This window comes from Psittacula echo, assembly GCF_963264785.1.
Source record: "Psittacula echo genome assembly, chromosome: 1".
Classification (NCBI taxonomy): domain Eukaryota; kingdom Metazoa; phylum Chordata; class Aves; order Psittaciformes; family Psittacidae; genus Psittacula; species Psittacula echo.
In genome coordinates, this window is record NC_137735.1 from 40,432,250 (window position 1) to 40,458,604 (window position 26,355).

A 26,355-nucleotide genomic window follows, 5' to 3' on the forward strand; every position below is an offset into this window, starting at 1 on the left:
ACCCCATTTAAATGAAATGGTTCTGTTGTGATATCATCTTTCACTTTCAAAGGGAACTTGTCTGAGCTAATGGTGCTCCTGTCATCCTCTTTGGCCTTACCACACACATATCACAAACTCCTGCAAAGCAATGCAATCCTGCTGTAAGTGCTGTTTCAGCTTGCACTGCTTTACACCCCCCATCCTTCCTCCTCTACTCCCTTTTCTGATGTCCCTACTGTCCCACAACCTCCTGCTGTACATGACCCTCCTCCTGAAGGAGTCTCTATCTTCTATAAATGTGATGTGATGACTTGACTTCACGAACGAAGATTTGGGAAGGGCTTTACCCACATTTAGTACAAGCGCACTGATGACTAAAAAGGTCAATGTGGGATAGGCAAATCCGGTTGCAAAAAGCACAGCGAAAAGTCTCCTTGGGTGGTATAGGCGAGGCACAAATCCTTCTACGTTGTCTTTTCTCCTCGAGACTAATTCTGCGTGTGTTCTCAAAGGAGACAACAGCGTTATGTACGGTGTGTCTCCAAGTCTCCCGACTGGAGGCCAAGGTGGACCACTGGTGGTAGTCAATATGGCCAAGGCTGAGGTATTGTTTCAGGGAGTCCTTATATCTCCTCCTTGGGGCACTTCTCTGAGTAAACCCTTCCAACCTACGCAATGGATTTTTTAGGTGAGGCGCAGCGTGCGTGGAACTGGCCCCACCCTTTACACCTGAGGTTTATCTGCCAGGGCCTAGCGAGCTTGGACGGTGACAGCAAAGTCCTCAGGTCGTAGGTTTGGTTAGAGTGTCCTTCTCTTAGATGGATGGCCTTACAAGGCTAAACGAACTCTTTTTCACAGATACCCCCTTGTCGTTGGGAAAGAGCTTGCGTGCCCTTGCGAGGTTGAGAGCTATGCTGGTGGTGGCATATGCCTCTGGTAGGGTCTCCCATGCCAGACAGGTCTCAACTGAAGAGTCAGACAAAGTGTGTTGATTGGTAGGATGGGCTCACTAGCCTTCGGGCAACCATCCTAAGAGAAGGACAACTCTAACTTCAAACCCGGGTAGATAAATGTTATAGTCACATTTAAATGCACCTGGTCCAGACCAAGCGACTTCCTTTACTTAGCAAAGTTCAGTGACCTTCATCAAAAGCAGAAACTACCGGAAGACCTGGGTCTGCTTCATGCCAGACCCAGCCTCTTAATGGGGATGCCATTGGCCAGCCAAAACTTGTAAACTTCTCTGTCTCTTTCGCCTTCAATGAGATTTAAGAGTACAAACAGGACAGTGAGAGCATGGCCTGGACCTGACCTATCTTACATGGTGCCTCCTTAGGAAAGGTGCAGTACTTTTCGAATTCCTGTGTGACAGGCAGTTTCACAATTAGACTCTGCCTGACTGAAAGCAAAGGAAAATAAAGATTCTGAGTGCTTCAGAACAAATTACTGTCAAAAATAGCAGCCTTTTATTGGGCTCATTTTTATCAGCATTCAGCGTTTGGGGAATATCGAACCAGCTATTAAACCTTCTGACTTCCTCGTTGCCCAAGATTCAACTCTTACTCAGCTTTTACACATCCCATACTTCCATTCCTGATACCATCATAGTTTATTGTCCCATACTGCCCCAGGCCCTGTCTGTGGTTCAGTAGTCATGCTACACTAAAGAATCTTTGCCAGAGATTCACTTCACTCAAAGTGTCCATTTAAGAGACGCCCGAGGACGTTGCGGAGGTAACCACAGGCAGTGCACCTCCCTTTGTAGCTCTTGAAAGCACCATCTCATCCGAGATAGTAATTAAGGAGATCTAAAATAGGATGACTCAGATATATATATGAATAAATAGATATTTAAAGAACTCTCTGTTTAACTTTGTAACTTAAGGCTAGTTTTAGAGCAGGCAAAATAGCCTCTTATTGTTAGGATTGCAATAATTTTCTAGTAACACATATTTTCTTAAACTGAATCATAAATGAAGCTGCATATTACCTAAGGTGATGTTGTATTTTACTCTCCTTTGTTTTAGAAACAGAAAGATGTTGGCACTAGTAGCCTTTGCAGTAAAATACCCAAACCACATTTCCAGCTGCTAGCTGCAGAGTAATAGGAAAGTTAGAGCACCCTTGGTAAGATAGAAGTATGATCAAGGGTCTCCTAGGTCCTCTCCTGACATATAGCACACCAAAGATGACAGAAAGGTTTTTAAACTCAGAATGTCAAGAATCGTTTACAAGTTTTTTACAACTAATCAACACTTTCAGTAGAAGAAAGCCAAAGTGATCAAGTGGAACAGAATATAAAAAAACAGCATAAAAGCAAGTATCTCCCTAAACACTGCATCTTTTCAGGTGTGTTTGCTCTTCGTTAATTAGGCGGCTTTCTGTGTTGCATCAAAGCCCCCTAGAACCCAGAGACCACAAGAGACCATACACTTTCCTTGCCTGCACTGATCCTGACCAGCTCTTCTTAACGGAACATGACACAAATTGAGAAAAGACAAATACTGTGCATCATACAAGATAAGTCAGGTTAGGTTAAGTACTTAAGACTGCTCTAATCAACCACCAGCTGACCCAGACACTACACTTCAACATTATGAGTCTGCCATCAACTGCATTTCAAACACCCATGACCTTTCTTCTTCCTCCATACAACTGACAAATTTCTATGCACTGCAGCCTACGATGTCATTAGCGTGTACATAGCATGGTATTTCAATGGCAAAATTCTGTAGAACATTATCCACAGTAATTCATTCTCAGAGACTACAAGGTCTCAGAACTGCAAGCCAACAACGAAGCATCTGTTTGATATGCTTACCCTCAAATGCACCATACGGGTTGCTATACCATAGATAAGCCTCAACACAAATTAAAAAAAAATAATTAAAAATAATTAAAAAATGAATGTGCCAGTTGACTCACTTCATGGTAAATTGAGTCATTTAAAGTATTTTATTGTAATTCAGCTGTTCAGATCGCTGTTATGGTAACAGCCAAGCCCCATGAAGAGGCCTAAAGGCAAGAGAAGCACCCATCTCTGGGACACAGTTATTCTACTTTGGCACTAGGGTTAAAAATTGTCCCAGGTAAGCAAAGCCCACCAAACACAAACCCTTATCTTTCAAAAACAAAGTGTAGTTTCTTGTCTACTCTTAAAAGCAGAGACTCAATCGCTTTCAGTTTTCCTTCTTTTCTTGGAGCAACCCTCCACCAGAAGTCTTAGGAGATGTCAAGTTGCATCTACTCACAGGAAGGACAACACTTACTGCCTAGAAAGTTAAACCTTGTTTTCTCTTCAGAAACTTAATGGAAATAATTTTTTTCCAATTTCTAAACCTGGCGGCAATCCATGGGGTTTGCTCTCACCTGTGTGAGTCACCTTGCTCCTTAAAGCAGATGTGCCAGCTGCTGTAGGTATCACAGGAGGAGCAAAACAGTAGATCAACTGGTGCATTTCTAAGCAAAAAGTGCAACAAACTGGCTCCTAGGAACACAGAAAACCCCAGAAAAATATTTAAGCAGATGAAGGCTGTGGGAAGTCTCTAAATGCTCAGAATTCTGGCTGGCTCTAATCAATATTATCATCTCTCATTTCTGTAAACATTTGCTGTTATGTATTTTGTTCAAATGCAACCTTCTGTTCTCTTTTTAATTTCTCTCAAATTTTCAGTTCTGTTTACAGTGCTTTGATTAAGATGGTGCCATTGCTTACCCTATTTTAGAGGGGCAGAAAGTAGAAGCAAAATTCTTTTTCCAGCTCTTTCTTCTAGACCAAAGCTGAATATCAGGAAATCCCTTTTGAAAAACGCATTGCAGAAATGGATGGCAGAAAATTCAGGATTTTTTTCTGTCTCCCTCCTCCAAGTGATTATGAGTACCACATTTGTACATGGCTATGTGGTTTGGAGCAGTGCTATGCATTCAATCAGATTTTGAAAACAGTGCTGAATGGCTCACATAACACATAATCGAGAAAACAGTCAAATCAACAAAAAGAGGAAACATAACCCTGCCTTTCAACTTGCATAAAAGGGCTTCAGAGTCAAATATCAGATGCTTTTTCTCCATCTACTCTAAGCTTTTCCTGAGACATGCATATGGATCATGTAATAATAGAAAAAACTCACAACTATGACATACAGTTTTCTAATGCAGACTGATAAAACTGAAATCCATTTATTTTTAATAGAATAATAGACTTTCAAGTCAAGGCCAGCAAACTGGAGTGAAGATAATGGTATTTATTCTCACATATTTACAATACAAATAATCAGAAGCATACTTGGGGTATAATAAATTGTTTCATAACTTGAATAACCAACACCTTGCTGGCCCATGAAGTTTTTCTCCAGGGTACAAGAGAGGAACATACCATAATTAGAAAACTGCCCATAATTTTTCTCTCTAGAGGGATCTTATAAATGCTTGACTGGAAAAATTATGAGTATTAAGAATGAAATGGACAATTGCTCAAGACATCATCTCCATCAGAGCTGACTGCAAGATGCAAAAGGGCTTCCAGATATCAGGTCTCAATCAATGACTCTTGGACTATTTTGTCCTTTCTTCAGAAAAAGGAATGCATTGATTTTTCATCTGAGCTTTACTATCTTTCTTCATATTGCCAATTAAAGACTATTAGAATAGCAGATATTCTGTTAGCAAAGTACATTAGTGTCCTGGTTTCAGTCAAGCAACCACAACAATTAGTAAAACTGTATTCACATAAGAAAGCAGGTCCCATCTCTTAGCTTAATCAACCTCCTTCCTTGTAGATCCCTAAGACTATTAAACTTTAGTGATTAATAAAAATTAAGAGCAAGTGATACTCTCTGCAATTAAATAAAGTGCTGCATTGATGTATTGTCAATTTAGTCTAAGTCAATTAACGTAGCTTAACAATTTCTACAGTAGTATTCTACTACCTCTGGTGCGCATGCTTTCAAGTGCCTGGCAAACAATTCCAACAGTTTTTGCAATCATATGGAAGAAAAAGGGAAAGCAGCCATAAGAATGAATCATTTCACTGCATTATTACCACAATCCACATTTCTATCACTAAGACCTTCTCTTTGGTACTGTCTTGTTTCAGTCCTGCACTCTGTGCTCCTCAGCAGCATCGCCTTGTCTTTTGTGCCCAGCTGCTGACCTCCTCCAGTCTTATACCTACACTCAAGGCATTGCTACAATTGCTAAGAACTTTCTCCCAGAGCTCTTAATAGTTCAGCAACAACAAGTCATCTCTTCTCCATCTTGAAAACCTCTTCAATCTTTTTTGCCCCCAGGGAAGTTGTGCTCTCCAAGGTGAAAGGCTTAAAACACAGCATCAGTGAAGAGATACAGTACAAGATTTGTTCTTGTCACTACATTTCAACATTAGATGAAGCTTGTGACCTTTCTAGTTGAGTCATTGCACTTCCACTTTCTGTCTCACTCTAGGAATATCCTTCATTTTATGCACGTTTGAATGAGATCTTAAAAATAGAACTCATGTTTATTCATACAGATATTTGAGATTCTTAAGGGCTTATCTTAGCAGTCCTCTGTCCAACTTCATTTCCTTGCATAAGGAAGAATTATTCTCCTTTTCCTGTGTAGTGGTGTTGCACAGTGGACTATCAGGGGGCAAGGCTTTTCACTTCACTAAGACCAAGCCTCTTTTAGGAGTGTTCTCTGTAGACTGAAGAAAGAAATAGATGAAGCCATTTCTTTTGGACTTAAACAATCAAAATTGAGGCAATAAAATTTTATGCTGTAGAGATAAGTGGGTAAATACAAGCACATGCTTTGAATTTAAGAATAAGAAACCAAAGAGTTACAATTTATAATCCACAAGTTTGCTATTGAAAATATCCAACTTCAATTATGTTTCCCTCCAGAGGGGAAAAAGCCTCAGAAAGAAACAAAAATTACCATCGATCCTCATGTTCTGAATGGCTGAGGACAGCTTTTCTGGCCAGCTATGAATATTGCACTGGTTAAAGCCTGCAGAGGAACTTCATCCTTGTTTCTCAGTCATCTGAGACAGATGGCTATTTAAAAATCATGCATTTGTTTTACATATGCCAGTGAGTAAATTACATTTACAATACAATAAATCTATCACTGATGAACAAGTTTGATCAAGGGATGTGGGTTTCTGTGCTGTATCTTGTCTACCTCAATTTTTAGACACATATGTCAATCTCATTTCAGATTTCTTGCTGTTTATCTTGAAATACTATTACCATTCTCAAGGCTTACAACAGCCTATTTATGTCTTTTTTTAAACACATTTCACAATTTGATGAACACTACGATTTTGAAAGCTTTTTCAAAGCAGCCAGCTGAAGCCAAAGCTGCATTGTATGAAAATTACACATACTGTCTAAAACCCATTTCCAAAAGTTTCATCTGAATTCCCAAAAGATTCCTGAAATTCAGAGTATTTACATAATTACTTTGTGTACTGCCTGCCTAGAGAAGTGAGGGGAAATCACTTGTTATGATCAATTGCATTCTTAATCTCATCTTGCCTTGACCCTTCATTCCTGTGTTTTTCTATGTAGGATATTAAAGAGAATTTGTGTGGTATTTGCCAATAAATTAGTTATATTCTACTGAATTGTTGAGGTGAGGTAAGGTAATTTCTTATCTGTTCTAAATGCTTTAAAATGCAATCAACACATACATGCATTTGAAGCATAAGAAGGAAAAAGATCTGCAACAATACTAACCTAGTAAGAACCAATTCATTGAACAGATAATGCAGTCTTAGCAAATTGATTACTCTTTTTGTGACAAATGCAGGTAGTGACATTACTTTGTTTTGCCATGAAGTAAACACCATGAATATCAAAACCTGCTTCATAGCTTTGCTTTAGAGGCCACATGCGTGATGTGTGAGCACAGCAGGTTCTTTGCATCTTTTAGGTAGCCAGCATGAGTATGACAATATAATCCACAAGTTTCTTGAAATGGACTCCATCAAACCTTTCTGCTCTCCAGTATGCTTTTAGCCTTGCACTTAGCTCTGCATTCTCCAAAGCAACATCTTTTATTTCTAGCATGGAAGTCTCCACGTTCATGTTGAGATCACAAGACCCAGTGAAGAGGCAGAGACACTGCACCTGAACCTCAAGGAACAGAATCCCTTGACATTTTCTTTGTTAGTGCAGATGATCCACACTGGTGCCAGCAATCTAAACTCGAATCTGTCTGAGACTAATGTTCAAAACATTAGTCTCAAAACCATCTTTGGGAACAAACATCCTACTGCTTTCTTTTAATATGGCACTAAGGATCAGCCTTTAGCCTAGAACATCTTCCAAGGGGCCTGCCTACATCTGCCAGATCCAGAAGAGAGTTTTCATGTCACTTTTGTGTTACCAGCTCAGGTACACTGTGGCTGGCATTTCTGAACACATGTCTGGAGAAGATGCAAATGAATATCATCCTCCCGTGTGCAACAATTCCTTTGCAACTGGACCATAGCATTCTACTGTTTAAATTATTTGGCATACAGCACACATACAAAGAAAGAGTATCCTTTTTGTTTGCAAGAAAAGGAAGTCAGTGTTCTCAGCAACAGCTCTAACCACAGGATACTCCCACCACGCAAACAGCATATCAAGAGGCATTTCTCTGAAGCTCTGTGATCTTTGCTCCTTGTAAACATTTATGTTATGAAATCACAAGTCTTGATAATTCAGATTCTCCATGTAAAATTTTGGTTAAAAATTGATCTCAAAACAACAGCAAGCCTTTCATCAGGTTATACTCTCCCCAGTAACATTGTTTCCATCTGGAGTAATTTCCACTTAAAATCCTTAAGAATGCGTGGTCCTGTTAGGCTTCAAATGGAGCTGCTAATAACTGCATTTATAAAAACTGTGCCCTTCACTTACTGCATCTAACACAAAAAAGATAATAGCAAAGCATACTTATGATCTATCCTGTTCATTAAATGGGTGTTTAAACATGAACACAGTTCACTGAATCAAGATCTTTATGTGCTAGCCTTGCACTTTAACTTCTGACAAAGACATCTGTGTTAAACCCTGTCAGAAAACTCATATCAAAAGCCCTCTGTAGTCCCCGAGAAAGACAGTCTATTGTCTCTAACACGGCAAAATCTGGCCAGCAGCTGGAGAAAGCAGAGGCAATAAGACAGTTCATAGTGAAGTCTGGCTGGGGAGAAACTGCCTCCCAAGAGGAAGAATGGCAAAAGAAGAAAGATGTCAGTATTTCAATCTTCAGAATGAAAGAGAAGCTATGTGCATGAGCCCTCAAATACCAGAGAAGGATGAACTGGCCAACGTACCAGGACAGGACAGGGGGGTTGGAACTAGATGATCTTAAGGTCCTTTCCAACCCTAACTATTCTATGATTCTATGATTTTATGATAAAACTGTTATATAGAAAACGGTTATATAGAAAATGGTAAGTAAAAGCAATATAGAAAAGCCTCTTCAGTAACAGACAAAACATTCACTGTGATTGTCAAGAAAGCCAGTATTATTGCTGTCATTAACCAGTCACCTTTTGGATTAAGGTCCTTTAAAAGTTCTTGCATGCAAAGTCACAACAGCAAAACACAATGTTTTTGTTTAAATGCTCTGTTTAAAACCATCTTATGTGAGCTACCCAAATCAACATTTTCTAATACATTAGCATACAATGTAGACTGGGACAAATCTTCTAAGTTAAAATAAAAACAGAAATAAAACCAGAAATAGAACCAGATTGAGTCACCACCCTACTAAACAGTACGGTAAACTAAAACAGCCAAAAAAGCAAAACAAACAAAACCCAATGCAAAACCCAATGAGAAAACCCACTATTCCCACCCCCCACCCCCCCCGCCTTAAATTACAATTAAACAGTTTTACAGTTTTAAGTCCCATGGCAAACTAAAAATATCAGGGATAGTGATGAAGAGGTGTCAATGTGTTCTTTGATGAAATTGATGGCAATATCCAACTGGATGTTAAAAGAAACCCCTTGCACTAAGAGAACAGATGAACAGTGGGACAAGTTAGGCAGAACAGTCGTACTGTCTCCCTCCCTCCTTGTAGGTGTTCAATGCCAAGGTGTACAAAGCCCTGAGCAGCCTGTCTGACCATATAGCTGGACCTGCTTGGAGAGGAGGTTGGATTAGGGACTTGCTACAGCAATGACCCCATGATTTTACGCAAGAAATTCGGACAGCCTTTCTGACATCATTACAGCTGGAACTTCTGACTTTGCAATTTGCTTCCTTTAAAAAAAAAAATAAAAGGTTAAAAATAAGCTACTATGAAGTTTCCTGTTTTTAATGATTTCAACATTAAGATGCAGAAACTCTGTGCATCTCTTTAGCAGAGAGCAGCTGAAATCCACAAGCAATAAAAGTCACCTCAAACACAGTATTTTACCTGGAAACAGAACATTTCCCTTTTGTTTAGTATGGCATTTCCAATTCTATAATTCTTGACAGCATGACAACTGCAGATTTGTAAAGGAAGTCAGATTTAGATAAGACATAGGAAAAAAAAAAAATCACTTGCCTACACTTCTGAGTACAGGGACTCAAGGCTGACTTCCAAGGTTTATTTAAAAAGCAAAGTTTGGAAGACCTCTGAATGTCAATACTATGATGTATTACATTGACGTTTATCTTCCCAAGATTGCAGATACATAGTAAAACCTGAAGGTGATATTTTTCATCTCTGCTGTAAGGAGAGCTGGGGAATACCAGGAATATGAATTACAAGATGCACCTGGCTCTTGCAGAAAATTAATGACTGTAGACAAGCTGCTTTTACATTTTTGTCTTCACTAATTGGTTTTTGATTTAAACCTCTGTCCAATAGGTGCTGGATTTTTTAAGCTGATGTTCCAGAGTAAGATGGATTCATTTTCACAACCAGTTTACTTTTCCCTTACACATTTTTGTCCTGTTTGTGTGCCAATACAAGCACCTTCACACCCGCATGTGGAGCTAGATCAAGGACTCCCCACAGCCAGATGTGCAGCAAGCCAAATGACTTTGGCATCCATATGCAGGGTGAACATCAGTGCTGAGCTAGTTCAAAACAGGAGCATGGGATAAAAAAGGAAAACAAAAAGCTGCTGGAAGCAAGGGGTAGCTAAAAACACTGAGGAAAGTGCACTAGTAGTAAACCACACAAAACACAGCTGCCTCCTCAGGCCTTTAGAAGTAGAATTTGTACATAGGCATGCAGCAGAGATACAAGGACCCTGCAGTTCTGCTTTTCCCGAGTGGTTTCTGGCCATCCTCAGGACCAGAACAAGTACCTGCCTGGTGCTCAACTCAAGAGAGCATCTGCTGCTTTTATACCTTTAAAACAAAGCAACACAACACAACTAAACAAAACCAAACCAAGAAAAATATCCCAGAGCACCTCTCTCAACCTTTCTTCTCCCTTGGAGGAAATCCACTTGCTGTGCTAAGGAAAGGGAGGCATAAAGGCAGCACACGTCCCAACTGAATTTAGGGCTTGACACTCATGGTGTGCTTAAGAGCGTCAGGAAAAAATATGCAGGCTGTCTTGGTTTTCCCAGCCACCACACCACACCCAGACCCCCTTTCAGAAATAATCCAAGCGTTCCTAGGCGGGGAATGTCTGTAACAGTAAAACATGACCCTTTTGGGTGGTCTGGGCAATGGCTGCTGGTCCCCTTCCCAAGGCACTGCTTTTCCAGTGTTTCTTGTGGTCTCAATGGCAATGCAGGAACACTGTTATGTTTAAACAAAATGACATTTCCGTTAAATATTCTTAGCAGCATGAATCTCCCTTTCGTCTTCTCAGCCAAAGCTACAAAAAGATTATTTTCTCTGTTAGCGCAGAACTGAGGAGATAGCTGCATGTTCTTAATGGGAGGAGAGGGAAGATGTGCATAACCAGTGGTTGCCTTGACCGAGGTGAAGGCACTTCTCTCCTTCCAAGAAAGCTCCAAGCCTCAAGAGAGTTCTCATTAAAAATACATAAAAATAGCGACTCTTCACAGCATGGTGATTTGAGCATATATTTCTAAATCTCCAGTACTACCTTTTCCTTCAAAAATGCACACAATTGTCACGCAAAGCTCCCTTCCACATAAGTATTTTCTCACTCTTGTATCCAATCTTTTCTGCCACTACTGCTAGATAAGAAAAGGTGTTAGCAAACGTGCCTGCCTAGCACTGGCTGCATTCCTTCAGTTTATAGACGAAATAAATTGAAGTAAGTAAAGAAACCAAATTTTTAAAGCAAAAATGTATTAAGGGAAATGAACATCACAGAGGTTAACATGCATTGGGATAAAATCAGCCCTGGTTATAGAACATTAGAGTTGCCAGAGCTGGTTTTTTTTTCATTGCATTTAAAGCTTCTTTGAGCCCTACAGCTGATACAGTATAAATCAGCTAGGCAACATTAAGGTCTGACAAAATTAACAAAGGCATACAGGGGAGAAAAAAGACTTCCTGCAGGAAAGTTGTTGGGGTTTGGTGTTAGACTATGAATAGACTGCCTAAATATACACTGCTGGAAAGTTTCCATTTGTAAAGCCAAAGTGACTTACAGAAAGCCAGCTACATACGAGCATATTTAAAAGTTCATCTGTAAGACAATGATTCCATATCTGAGACCTTAAATTCCTCATTAGTAAAACTGGGCTTAAAAATAAACACCCATACATTTTAATAAATACGTAAAAAGTATATTGCTCTGGACTTAGGAAATATCAGGTTTGAGAATGAAAAAAGGAGGACAATAAAATAGAATTATATGCAAAAGCTTTCTTATATGCAAAAGCTATATTATATAAAAGCTATATTATATTATATTATATAAAAGCTATATTATATTATATGCAAAAGCTTACTTACTAACACTAAGGCATCACAGTCAAGATTATTTAGTTAAACTATTAAAATGTATTCTTAAATCATCAACCTAGAATGTATAATGAATTCTGCTTGCAACATTATGCCTCTGGTAATAATAAGTAGTACATTATGGTTATAAGATAAACCAAATTCATAGATATTTCTGCCTGTTTCTTAGAAATTAACAACTATGAAACATTCCTGAAAATTAGAATTGCTGGGATTAGACTGCAAACTGTATTTTGACAAGTCATTACTATAGACTAAATCCTTGCAAATACCATACAAGATAAAACCTGTTCAAAAACCTGTTCAAGCTGCCTCTCCTTTGCAGCAAAGCTAACTGGCCAAGTCTATCAGTGAAAACTTTAGTGCTTAACATTTGAGGCTGTGAAGACTTCTTTAATCATAGAATCATAGAATAGTTAGGGTTGGAAAAGACCTTAAGATCATCTAGTTCCAGCCCCCCTGCCATGGGCAGGGACACCTCACACTAAACCATGCCACCCAAGGCCTCATCCAACCTGGCCTTGAACACCTCCAAGGATGGAACACTCACAGCTTCCCTGGGCAACCCATTCCAGTGCCTCACCACCCTCACAGGAAAGAATTTCTTCCTTATATCCAATCTAAACTTCCCCTGTTTAAGTTTGAACCCGTTACCCCTTGTCCTGTCACTACAGTCCCTGATGAAGAGTCCATCCCCAGCATTCTTGTAGGCCCCCTTCAGATACTGGAAGGCTGCTATAAGGTCTCCACGCAGCCTTCTCTTCTCCAGGCTGAACAAACATAGACAAGAATTGTAGAGTTTAAAATTAAACAGAGTTTTTTTTCCCCCATAAAACCGTAGCATTTTATATCCTTGACAAACCTGTTAGAAGATAGATTGCCCAAGCTATTACAGAAGATAAAGTCAAGAAAAGTAGTCTGATCATTTATCTTTCTTCCTTACTTCCAGATATCCATATCACTTAATACCTTACTGCAATGAAAGAAAACTCTTAAGCTGTTGAACAGTGGTTTATGAGAATAAGCCTAATTAACTCCTCAAATTCCCACAAAGAGTGCACAAGGAACTATAAGTGAGGTATTCATCCTTCAGCTGAGGATAAGACTCAAATAAGAATCTGGAATAACAAAGATCAGTGCACCTCATTACAGTAACATGGATTTCTGCTGGCCATACCTTCGCCATCTGATGTAAAGATACAGGACTGATAAAAAAATTCATTTTAAAGAAGAAAAAAAAGAAGAAAAAAAACCAACTTATTGTTTTCAGTAGATATAAAAATTACATTACGATCTCAAAAATCAGTCTCATATGCCTTACTGTAAGCCCAGCAGCATCTTTGTTCTTAGCTTAACAGCAAAACCATAATGAGGTACCTCGATTACCTGCAGTCACTGCACACATTTCACCACACAAATATATGCAAGTCAGCCTGGGTTTAGAAATTATGCTCCCCTGGGAAATATTGCTAAAACAAACACCCTCCAAAGAGGCACGAGGCATCTCTCAACCGCAAGATCTAGGCATACAGGAATCACAGAAAGGGGACGTAAGACAGATGAAGTGTGCTCAAGGACAGCAGATTTCAAAGAATTCTAATTATTTTTAAAGTAGGCCAACCCCCAGGACATATCCATTTCATCCAAAAAAATTAATCCAGCCTGCTCCCTGCCATCCTCTTTTCCCAAGGCCCCTCAGGCATACACAAAGATTAAAGGCTACATGAACTACCCTGGCAGTCTGCTCCCTTTTATCACAACAGCTTGACAACTCCCCTGTCATCACCAACCTTGGTAGAAGATAATAATGGGAGCAAAACTTGTTAACTCCAAGAGGTGACTGATATGACTATTCATGGAAAAGGTAAGTCTGCTATCTAATACTGCAGCTCTATCTCACAGAGATTCATCCCCCTGTCTCTCTACATGAAATCATGGCAATGGTACTGACACTTCAGACACATACTCACTGCTCTATATGAGCACTCAAGGGTCTCATCATACATTGCCAAAGCTGGGCAAGAGTAGTCATTTGCTCCAGATTTGATATGAAAGTCTTCTCCCAGTCTAGGTTCCACTGTCATGGATAGCTGTTTTTGAGGCTGCTTTTTCTGCTGCTGACTCTGAAGGAGGAGCTCACACCTGAACCCTCTCAAAGAGCTTCACAGCCTCACTGTCAAGCCAACACTTTTTGGCCTCCCTTAGACTAACCTGTCTTCTACTGTTGACATCACTAAAAAATAAGCAAGTGTTCAAGATAAATAGATTGGTATTGGAAAACATAGAGAGGGACAGAAAACACAAGGAGTCTTCAACTCTTAGACACTGAGATCACACACATGCATCCCAGAAACTGATCTGCTGTCTTACTTCAGATACCTAGGGCTCAAAAACATCCCCAGAGAATACTCAAGACCACTTTACACACTCAGTAAATCTCACACCATATGCTGATATTCCATTGAGTGGAATATCAGTCTTTTGAGCTCAGGATCTCCAAAAAGCGATAAAAGATGCTGGAGAAGATTCTTTTCCATCACCAGCAGGAGACTCATTCTTCTGAACTCAAGAGCTGCTGGCTAAGAGCTCTCTGGTCAGAGGCAGGTGATACACTTAGAAACAATAAGTAAAATCTCCATCAAAAGAAGAAAACAACAACAAAACTCACCTCCCACCCTTTTCCACCTCTGCAGGTGATACTGTTTTTAAGCTACTCACTAGGGAAGGCCTTGGTTCTGTGGAGGAGGAACATATTTCATAGAGGGGAGGGAAATGTAGAATAGGTGAGAAAAACCCAACATATTTCATAGCTGCTGTTCAAAGCTTCTCAGAAGCTTTGGTATGTTAAATAACACTTGTGGGAGATGGATTAGAAGAGCCAGAGTAGGTGAAGCAGTCTAAGGTGCATAATAAATGCACCACTGACACACGCATAGCTTTTAAAAGACATATATTATGAGCCTTGAAGAGCTGACTTGAAGGGCTCATTTAAGTGAGAGTGTAGCAAATCTTGTTTCAAGACTAAAGCATGCAGGGAACAATTTATTTTCCCTGAAGAACACATTATCTCAATATTGTCTTTCTTGGTCTTCCTTCTTCAATAGATATGTCATGAGAAAACTCATGATATTACCCTCTCAGATGCTTTTAAGAGGTACCTTGGTTACTTTTTTTGGGGGTTGCTTCAGAATGTTGCAGATGAGACATTTTCTACAGCCAATTTAAAATAATGAATGCCTTTTTCTTAGACATATCTAGAATTCTTATTATATAGCTCAAAACAAGGTCATTGCTTAATTATCACAAATCCATAAAGGTAGGAACTGAGAACTAAAATGGGGTGCTGTTATGCTTCTGCCCTATTGAAATTCTATCATATTGAAACCATTGTTTTTTTTCAGTCACCCTTAAAAGGTGAAAAAGTGAAAGATTCCTTTCACTACTGGTTAAAAAAGAAAGCAAATTTTAATTCCCAAGTTGTGACAAAAATATTCAAAAGGCTATATGCGATTGCATTGAAAATATTGTATTTTTTCTAAAGCACACTATTTAACATAATACTTTCTGCCTTATTGATAAAATCAGCTGCATTCACCTAAGTGAGAACAGTTCTTTCTGAGCCATTTTGGCTGCCCATTTTTTAAAAGACAACAAAATAAGTAAGAAATTTCGTGGGCTGAGTACCATCTGATTATGCTTTAATTACATTAACAGTTAGAATTTGAGACCTTCAACTGTAACGAAAGTTTTCCAAAGGTAAACAGCATGTAAACCAGTGTACTGTTTTTACCTTATACCTTCCTACAGTTCTTTCCTGCTGCTCGGGGGTTTACTGCACATCAGTGCCAACTGCTGCCATTTGCAACTGAATGTTCCACAAGGAAATCAAAGGAAAATAAGCTGCACCTTAGGAAAGCCAGAGCAATATAAAAAACATTACTGGAGTCAGCAGTTAGAATGATGGATTCAAGGAGACACGGTAAGAGAGAAACTTAAAAGAAATACAAACCATCATAGAGCAGCAAACAATTAGTTTATTATAGAAGAGGAGAAAAAAAGAAGCAATTTGTTCCACAAGTTGCAAGAAAGCATGTTTATGCGTGTAGAAGCCTGCTTAATTCCTGCTTAATACAATATTTTTTTAAGCACCAACTCTTCATCACAAAAAGAAGACATTTTTGTTTTAGTAACAATGTATGTATACAGCCTGGTAAGAATAATATTTTTATTCCCATGTGGGAAGTCAATGGATTTTCAGAATGTAGGAATTTTGTGCTATAAAATGCATCCTTGGGAAAGCACCAACATATTTCAAAACCAGCTTGCATTAAGCAAAAGAATTTGTTTTTTCAAATTCCAGACCTACAAATTCAATATTCCAGTGAGTAAGAAAACATTTCAAAACTGTTCTGTCCCAAGCAGGGGAAACACAATAAGGATATTTGTTTGCAAAACAAAGGTAGATTCAAGCGCTAGCCTTCTCTCTATATCTTTTCACAATTATTAACAGCAAAAAACCCCTTTTCTACAAAACCACACACTTTCCTAGCAAGCTCCTTCAAGGAAGTTACAATTAAACTGATAAACCCCAACCTAGAAATCTGCTATAAAGCAGAACTTTAACCTTTGGTTTAAGTTCACATACATTTACTGAGTCTAATTCTCCTCCCCCCTCCCCAACTTGCATTAGGTGAAAGGCAAGAAAAATAGCCCTAAATTCAAGCCTAACAGTATCACAGGTTTCAAAGACATGCGTGCTGCTGTCTTCTTATTGCTCTTCTTTGTAGGACCATTCCTGGCAACATCTTCGCTACTGAACACATTACCTTGGCATTGCTATTAATAATGGGGAGGGGGGGGGGGGGGGGGGAGGGAAGAGGGGAAGGAGCAGAAAACCTCACTCACCTAAACAGCATTTAGATCTAAAGATCTAAATCTAGAGCATTGTGGGGTGAAGGTGCACTGCTGAAGGCAGATTCAAACAAGATAAATTTCCTTTAATTTACAAAAAGATTAAAGAAAACTGATGGAGAAGGCAGCCTTTTAAGCAGCACATTGCTATTTTTAAACTAATCTTTCACAGTAGACGTTTGTTTTCCGTACTTGTGGAGGAAATCTAGTAATTAAATGTAACTGTTACCAGACTTCGAATCCTTCTCTCAGATTATATGGCCTAGTTTCTGTAAAAAGCATCTCCCCCCCCCCCAGGTAGAAGTCAAACCTATTAATGTAAGAGCTTATCCTGCCCTATTTCTACTTGGCAGTCTCCCGTAATGTTGATTTAATATCCAACAAAAATAGGACAAAGATACTGTCATTTTTCATTAGGGAATGCCTGCTCAATACAAGCAATTTTAACTCTGCTGAGCTTTGGGTGAGGGAAGGTGCATGCTGTTTGGCCATGTGGCGAAAAATCCCATGTATATACTTGTGCATATGGCATGCCTTCTCTCAGGACTGGCAGCCTGATGGCCCACTGAGCTTCTTCCGAGAACTAAATTTAGTAGCACCAGAATTAGTACTACGTCAGCTTAGCCATCATATTTTAATTCACCTCCTTTAAAATAAAGCTAACTGTTACCTAGATTTTTATTTTAAAAAGTAACTTCATTATATGCTATTTTCAATGCCTCATTGGGCTGGCCGCTAAGCAGCACAAATCACTTCTGTTGTTCTTGGCTTTTTTTAACAAATAACAACCTGCCCAACTGGTTGTGTTGATCCTTCCTGATTTCTGTGGTCATAATGTGGTTTCTCCACTAGATACTGCAACAGTGGAATAGTTTTACCTATGCGATCCCCCAAATAGACACGATTACTAAGATCTTGTTGCATAATCTTACCTAAGAGTGCTGAGGATCCTGCCCAAGGTTCTCTGGGTGGTCTATATCTCCTTCTCCTGCAACAGGATTCTTGAAAAGCAAACACCAGCCTTAACCTAAGATCGTTGATTTTTCAGCAATTCAGTTCTTCTACATTACTCACAAATGTTAACACTTGGGGCTAGAATAGCACAAAGGAATCTTGTCACAGACATTGCAAAACTGCTCTCTCCAGAGGAGTAGACATTTACATAATTAATAGTCTAGAGATAACAATGAGTTCTTTACCTAACTTTTTACAGGGGATCTTAATTACAAGAGAGTTCAGGAAAGTTTTAATACAATCTATGTATGTGTACATAAATTGTGGGAATTATGTAGGCTTTTTCCCCCCCCATTTCTTCACATTATTTTTAGTGTGGTCATTTATTTGCAATGTAACTGGAAGCATTTGTCAAATGATTTCACTTTTAATATGACAGGGATTGGGGTTTTTATACTCTCCCAAGGGTGACAAAATATTTTTACAAGCTTTTTCAAGGCCAATTTAGATGAAAGCACACATTAAAAAAATTAGCATTTAATATTTCAAAACATTTTGACTATTACTGTTACTAGCAACACTAAAGATTAAAGTAATAAACAGAGGTGGTGGAGGAAATGATGCTTACTTCCTACAATGGCTATAGCAAGCTCACTTCATCCTTGTGAACAGATTTCAAACCAAACTCATTGAATCTTTCATGGTGTTAATTTCTGCCAGTGTTACACAAGTAGTAGTGATTTATCACGTCTTTGACTAAAGAAAGCGGCATGCTTATGTCTAGCCCTGCACCTGTAGGGAGCTTTTCACACCCAGATGATGAATGGCTGTGTTGGGCTTTCAGGTAATGCTGGCATGCCAGAACTGACATGGTGCTCCTAATGTTAGGTCTCACCCAAATATAGAAAGGTAAACCAGTAAAAAAAAAAGTGACTAACATATAGATAACTATACAAAGCAATTGGAGAGAGATATTATTTTGCTATTTCATCATGTGTGTACTACAATGGATCACATTTTTACCAAACTCAGACAACTCAAACCCCTTCACTGCTGAGCACCGCTCTCCTGTTACATCAGATTTATCATCTTGTTGTGATTCCCACCTTTCATCCAGTAATGATATCAACTTCAAATTTCTGCATCTAGGTTTCTTTTCTAAGCACATTTGTCCTTACTCCTTAAAGGAAAGTGGAGAATTTGCACTGGGCCTTCAACCGCAAAGAATCTAATTTAAACCACAGTAACACTTCAAGTTCAGTCTACAACTTGCCATTAAGTTCTCAGTGACAATCCAGCCAAGGTATACAGGATATTAGTGGTCTCTAAAGGAGGGGAGAAGGGGTGTCACCAGAAAACTCAGAAAATGTCAATCCAGCTTTTGTTTCTTTTTTTAACTCTAACTCCTCCACCTCCACACCATAAATTCTCCACCTTCTAGTGGCCATGTGGGAACTGTAATGTTTAAATGTGGCTGTTGGTGAGGGCCCACAGCCCCAGCTGCAAGCCTATCGTCTGGTTTCCTGAAACAGAGGGACACGCCAGAATCACCAGGGTCCTCAACAGAGCCTCCCTTCCCGATCCAAGGATAACCCTCACTGTGGCATGGCTTCTGTGACACCTGGCAGCCAGGACAGCAAACCTGGAGATGAGGGTATAAATGACTGACAGTGGGAAACTGTGGCCTTAAAAGCTCCTGTTAAGTTACAGACAATTGAGAGCACACCTGGCATAGGAGATGTGCATGATTCTAGGGGTGGCAGGAGGAAGAGGAGATCTGTCCAATTACTTATGTATACACAAAGCAAAAGCAGCCCTGGGAACCCAGTCCAGAAAACCAGAGAGTTGTTGATAAACAAATACTCCCTAAACAAAGGCCCATTTAGAACATGTCACTTACAGACACAGAAAATTAAACACCTTCAGTATGTGGCAAGACAAGTTAATGGTGGCTCAGATGCAGTGGCTGTGGGCTAGCTAAAGTTGGGAAATACCACAGACCCTGCGGTGCTTCAAATCTGAAGCACCAGGTTCCCAGATATGAGGCCAGGCAGCCCCTGCCAAGATTTCTGGGAGTGTTCCTCTCTGCACATGAGAACTCACCTTGTGGGCTTTGCAATCTCACCACCACATTTCTGACTTGAGCAAAAGGTGTGTGGTTGGCCTTGCACTGCCGTAGGCTCCAGAAGGGGACTAGGAACATGCTGGACACTGTTTCCTACTGTCCTTCGTATGGGCAAATGAATAGGGTAATTTCTGTCAGCTGCTTGAAGCATTCCAGTGAACATTAGAGGAAGTGAGAGACCCCTGTTCATAGTACTGCTGCATAGACTATGAACAAGCAAAGCTGTACTTCCAACTTCACCTGAGGTAGGTTTAACAAATATTAAAAAAGCCCCAAACAAACAACAAAAACAAAACCCCAAAACCAACCAACCAAAAACCCCCAAACAAATATAAATCAAAACCACTAACTTCAATTGTACATAGCTTTGAAGCTTTGGAATATTAATTTGGTCAGATTTGGAAAGTTAAAGTTGACCGATGCTACACTTACTCCTCCAAATACACTGTTTTCAACCTTTCAGTTACAAATCTTTCTTTACTGTTTCAGTCCATTGATTCTCCCTGCTGTACTACCCACTCCTTGGTGATGCCAGCTTTTAAGGCTGTACCTCTGAGGCTGACCATTAGCGACATAGCTCACTGGAGACTAACAAGTACTATAGCTGGGGTCCCTACAGCAGTCTTCTTATGATGAATAGCTTCAAACCTAGGTCCAAAACTGTGATACCTTGACCCAGAAGATCAGAAAGTACTGGAAAACACCCAAAAGACCCCACAACATACACATAATAAAACAGACTGATGATTCTACTTAATCTTTTTTCACAGCCATAAACAAGAGTGTCCCTGCCTAAATCTTTGGTACCCTTGTAATCCTTAATATCATATAGCAGATGTCCTTATTAAAGACTCTGAGAACATACCTTAATATGTTTTAATTGTTTCTGTTTGGTTTAGGTTGGAAACTAAAAGCTCTTTAGGGTAAGGATTATTTTATTCTGTTTGGATATTTCTGATAATGATAATTTATTATTTATTAATGCTAATTTCTGATAATGATAATTTATTAGAAATGGTAATTTCTAATAAATACTTAGGCTCTCCATCCAGATCCTGCAAGCACTTTTTCCTCAAATAGTGCCTTGCAGAAACAAAGCTCCACAGCAGAGTTACCTGGAGAAGACCTTTGTCCCCCCCAACTTCTGAGCATGCTTTCAATGAACAGATACACCTCTGGTAGTCTTGTATCAGGTAGAAAAGTCTTATCTCCAACTGTCTGTATTACTGTTATTACCTCTGTGTTCTCTCACTTCCTCCCTAAACCAGCCACTTTTCCACTTTCACTTTTTCTTTTAAAAGCTTTCTGTATATTAATCATCCTTCCTCTCCAATAGATCTCTGAAATACTTTAAAGTTATTAGAAAAAACATAATGGAATATTTGAAGGGAGAATATACTTTTTTAAAGTACATACTTATAACACTACTACAAGATCTTCAGAATTACTTATTTCTGCCTGCTGCTGTAAGCAGAAAAAGATTCAATGTTATAAACATAAAAAGAACACACGGCAGAACTTTTCATCTTTGTTTCTTTAATGCCTCAGTGTTACTAAAAAGTGGACAGAGTTACAGCGCAGAGAGGGAAAAGCCACTGCCGGGGTTAGCTATAAATAGTTAAATTCTATTTTAAGCTGGTTTGAGGGGGAACTCTATGACTCTTGGCTAGCGCTTTCAGAGCAAGCAAAGGGAGGAGGGTGTTGTACCAGAAGAAGATTTACTCTGTTATCTTTAGCTTAACAAACTTTCAGGCAACTAGCAACAGAGCAAACAGGCACATGTGTGTGACTGAACACAGCGCACACCAGGGCGTTTCAGAGAAGCAGTTACAATTAAACTCTCAGTTCCAATGTGCTGACACTGCATCATCACAGCGGGTGTCTCCAGGTGTTGCAAGCATACCCTAAGACACAAGCCTACTCCATAGGGACCACACTGCCTCACCTACCAGGATGCAGGATATGCAGGCCCTAGTCTTTGGACCTACTACTGGGCTCTGGCAGCTTCCCAGAAATATGCTGGTGCACTGCCAGTACCGAGCCTGCTCACCAGTGCTTAACTAGGACTCCTCACCTGAGCAGCTGCTGAGGAGGAAAGCAGTCCACATCACGACATGCATTTAGTGATAACAGTACTATTTCCCAGAAAATGAGGCAGCAGCATGTGTTACCCTCTCTCGTATATATCATGATGACAAGTAAACAGCTGATCTAGCTAATGAACCAGATATTCTGTTTAGATTTCATCTTTGACAGTGTTTACTTAATATAATTATATTTGTTCTCAACAAACACTGAATTATTTCCTGAAGTGGCTGTTATGGCTATTTCCTCCTCCAGCCAAGGCAAAGGCAATCAAGGCAGCATACTGCTTTATCAGAGGCTGGACTGTAAAAACCTCTTATGACTCCTTTACTGCAACACACAGCAGCTAGAGAAGATTTCCAAATTAGACCTCTCATGCGAATGAAGGTTGATACAAGGGTTCAGCTTAAAAGCCTTTGAGCGAATGCTTTCAGGCTTGTGACAAAGGACAGCATGATTCATTACAGCGCCTGAATAAGTTGATACAGCACACACACTGTAGGACTGCAATATTTCACTTGTCACCCCAGAATAATCACCTGAAGATGGTCACTGCCCTACACAGCAACACAAGGAGACCTCCTTTTTCTTTCTTCCCAGAGGATGTCATTTTACAGGTCTGTTACCCCTTCCTAAGCAGGAAAAGCAACTCAACCGGATTTGATGCAAAATGTTTACTGCCTGATGTTTTTTTTTTTTGGGAGGTATGCAAATAAAATTCCTGATTTTTTTTCTGTACACAAGAAAGCCTATGCTGTGTCTAGAAGAACAGATTACAGAAGCTTCACCACTTAATAAACTGTGTATCTCCAATATGGCCTATTATCTCAGCAGTAACTGCCAAGACACAGCAAACTATAACAGCTTCAGAAGACAGAGCATCTGCTGAAGGAGTCCAAAGTCATTTCCAGTTTTCAAAAGCAAGAATTCAGTCAGCTCACTTCCCTTCCACAGTTATTGAAAGCAGCCCACTAGGAAGGGGCAAGATCATTAGGGAACACATCACAAAAGATCACTTTTTAATGTAAGCACTGTAAAATTTTATGACTTTATCAAAATTAAATGAATCTTCACTATTCTTACTTCTAACAGATCTCCTAATCCCAGTTATGTTCCACAGTTCTAAAATATCTGGTGAAATGGATAGAGCACTTTGACTCCTTCCAAGACCCTGGTGTTGTAGGGTCAGATTATTCTCACTTAACTAACATATGGCCTGGCAAGGTTCTCCCTACAGACCTGTTTGCTGACCTCCTGAAACATTTCTAAAGGCTACTGCCCCTTTCGGCCGAAACACTGCCCACCCCGCGGCTCACGGGTTCCCCCCCCCCCCCCCCCCCCCCCATTTCAGAGATCTGCACTGCCAGCACCATCAAGCCGACGCCTTGGGGCTGTTCTTCAGTTACCCGACCTGCTGCTTCTCCTTGGCAAAACGTGCCGTTAGGTTACTAAAACGTCAGAAAGCCGATCCCCGGGGCGGGGTGAGTGGGAGGGGGGAACACCTGCACCCTTTGTTGAAGCCCCAGGGGAACCTTTGCAGGATGCTTACACCGCGCACACCAACGCGGTTATTTTGGGGGTGGAAAACCCCCAAAGGCGGCGCGAACCCAGCGGTTTGGGTGCGCAGGGCACGGCCGGCTGGGAGGTCCCGGGTAAGGGCCCCGTCGAAGCACTGCCCACACCACCACGCAGGCGGCGAACACCAGCGGAGAGCTCCCGGCCCGGCCGCGGCGGCCGGAGGTGCTGCGGAGGAGACCAGACACCCTCCGGGGCTCATCGGAGAGCAGCGGTCCCGGTTCTTTCCGCGGCCCTGCGAGGGCAGCGTTACGGTGGCGGCGGGCCGAGGTTCGGCGGCGCCCGGGCAGGGACGCCGGATCCGGGGGACAGCTGGGGCCGGCCCCACGGCTCCGCGCTCCCCTCTCGGGCCTGCAGCGCCGCAGGCCGCAGCACTGGCAGCCCCCCCCTCCCCGCCCGCTCGCAGCCGCCGCCGGTCACATCCCGGGAGGCGGCCCCGCCACCCGCTCTGTCCCGCCCGCCCCGCCGCCCGGCGCGGCCGCACACTCACCCGCGTCCGTCCCGGGGGAGCTGGCTCCTCGGTGCGGGGCGACAGCGAGGACCAGAGCAGCAGTAGCCCCAAGAAGCTGCCCGCCAGCAGCACGGCGCGCAGCAGGAAGCCCAGCTTCAGCCGCATCCTCCCGCCCGCCCTCTCCCTCCCGCCGCCGCGCACGCAGCGCCCGGCCCCGCGCACCGGCGGGCTTCCGCCCCCCGCGGCCCCACCGCCACCTCCTCCTCTCCCCCTTCTCCCCCGGCCGCCGCTGCTCTCCGGCAGCCGCCCGCCTGCGGAGGCTCCCCCCCTCCACCGCACGTACAAACTTTCTGTGTTTTTTCTCTTCTCTATTTCGCCCCTCTTTTCCTCCCTCCCTTTCCCTGCTCCCCTGTAGGCTCCCCTGCTGCCGGCTGCTCTCCTGCCTCCCCGCTGTGCACAGCGGCCCGGGCGATGCGGAGCAGGAAGTAGCTGCCGCGGGAGCCGCGGTTCCACGTGGCCGCCCCGCACCGGGCAGCCGCTCCCGCCCCGGCACCCAGCTCCCGCCCCGGCGGCAGCAGCGGGTGTGTGCTGCCGCTGCACCTGCTCCGGCCGTGGGGTTAACGGCACCTGCACCCCGTCCGGAATAATGGGACGGAATGGGAGAGCTCTAGTCAGGGGTTGGCTTCTCTCAGCCAGCTGGAGGGGCAGCTCAGCTCCGGGCACCGACTTGTAAAAATCGAGGTGCAAACGCTCAGCTCCAGTGGTTGTCACAGGGTAACACAGGCCCATTAGTTATCGTTTGCAGTCTGGGCAGACTAACACCGAAAAGTCAACAGATTTTTCTTGAGGGTAGCAGATTAAGTACGAGATTACAGAGATGTTATCAGCCCTTATCTGCACGTAGTTTGTTACTAATTTTCTGCACTAAAAGTTAGGCATCCTGTTTCCTCCTTTGAAGGAGTCTCGCATGTGCACGCACGCATGCAAACCCGATAATGTGAACTCTTCACAAAGCAGAATGATGCAAGAACAGTGCTTCAAATGTAATAATTTTTGCCTTTTCTGTGTATTCAGTGCTACCCGCTTGCTTTGATGTTTTTCAGATCTATTTCTTGTGTGCACTGGGAAGATATATCCAAGGATCCCAAATGTTAACTTCAATGATATGCACTGTAGAAATAAAACAGTATATTATACTCTGAACAGGACCACTTTGGAGGAAAAGAAACCCCAAATCCCAACCCATACCTAAGTGACTTTTGTAGTTGGACACACCTAGATACTGAAGTCTTTGTTTATTCATGTAACTTGTGCTATAGCACTGTATGATCTGCCACCTCCCACCCCCCTCCCATTCTTTAAGAGCACAGCTCGAGACATAGACAAACACGATGTTCAAAGCATGGGCAACAGCTCTAAACCTTAGGAGTGTTTGCACAGCCCTGTGACTTCCAGGGGTCCCCAGAGGTGTTTTCCCCAAAGCCCCCGCCCTGTTTTAGGTTGCAGTAACCACACAAACAACCCAACACAAAAGTTTATGTGACTGTTCTCAGGTAGATAACAGCACAAGCCTTGGAAGGATTGTGTGTTTTTTAGCTAGGAAAGGCATAGGGTTGAAGTGCCCGGCTCTAAGCAGACCCCTTGGCTCAGCAAGCACAGTAGGAAAGGGCAGGTTGAGGCTACAAACTGTGAAGCTTTGTAGGCTGTCAAAAAGGTGTGGAAATGTTCCTCACAACTCTTCTTTTCACTGCCTTATGGAGACCTTACTGTGGCAAAAGGTCCTCTTTCCTGCTGTTGCTTCATTGTCCATTTTTGACTGGCTGTAGAAACCTTTGTTTGTTTGTTTGGGGTTTTGGTTTGTTTTTTAATGGAGGTTTATGTTCTGCAGAAACCCATGGGTGAGCCGTGCATCCGAGATCCTCACAGAGTGCTGTACACTGTACAAAACCCAAGAGTTTGGTTTTAAGCAGCAGAAGTGTTGCCGTCAGTGAATTCCCCGATTAGTTGTTTGAGGGCAGTGGTTTCTGTACTGGGCATTTAAAAAAACCCTTCCTTTTCACCCGAAAGAGAAGTTGATGCCCACTGGGAGGCAGCACGGGCCAATGGACAAGGTGTTCATGCCAGCCAGCCCCACTCCCTTCTGAAACTACCCCTGACAGCAGATTGGAAAAAGCATCATGCTTTTGTTTTACTATTACACCTGCCTGCTCTGGTCCCACCACAACAGGGAGCATCATCTACGTTTTTTCCTCACACACAGGCTATACAGGCTGACTGCAAAAGTATTACATTAATACTGACCTTGGAAGTAGGTTTTTTCCAGTTTATCCTCCTTAAGGACGTGTGGAAGTTTCAGATTCTGCACTTGCAGTTTTCCCTATGTAGTGAAGTGTCTGGAAAGACCT

General features: G+C 41.7%; 1 protein-coding gene across 1 annotated transcript in view; it reads right to left on the minus strand.

Moving 5' to 3' along the window:
- The window catches only part of GALNT7 (polypeptide N-acetylgalactosaminyltransferase 7), a gene marked incomplete at both ends in the record, with an annotated part of 76,111 nt that extends 51,996 nt beyond the window's left edge, over positions 1-24,115 (minus strand). Inside the window, one exon of the mRNA XM_080626023.1 lies at positions 23,990-24,115. Coding sequence (XP_080482149.1) covers positions 23,990-24,115 — 126 coding nt within the window. The remainder of the gene's footprint in view (positions 1-23,989) is intronic.
- Positions 24,116-26,355: the final 2,240 nt, after the last annotated feature.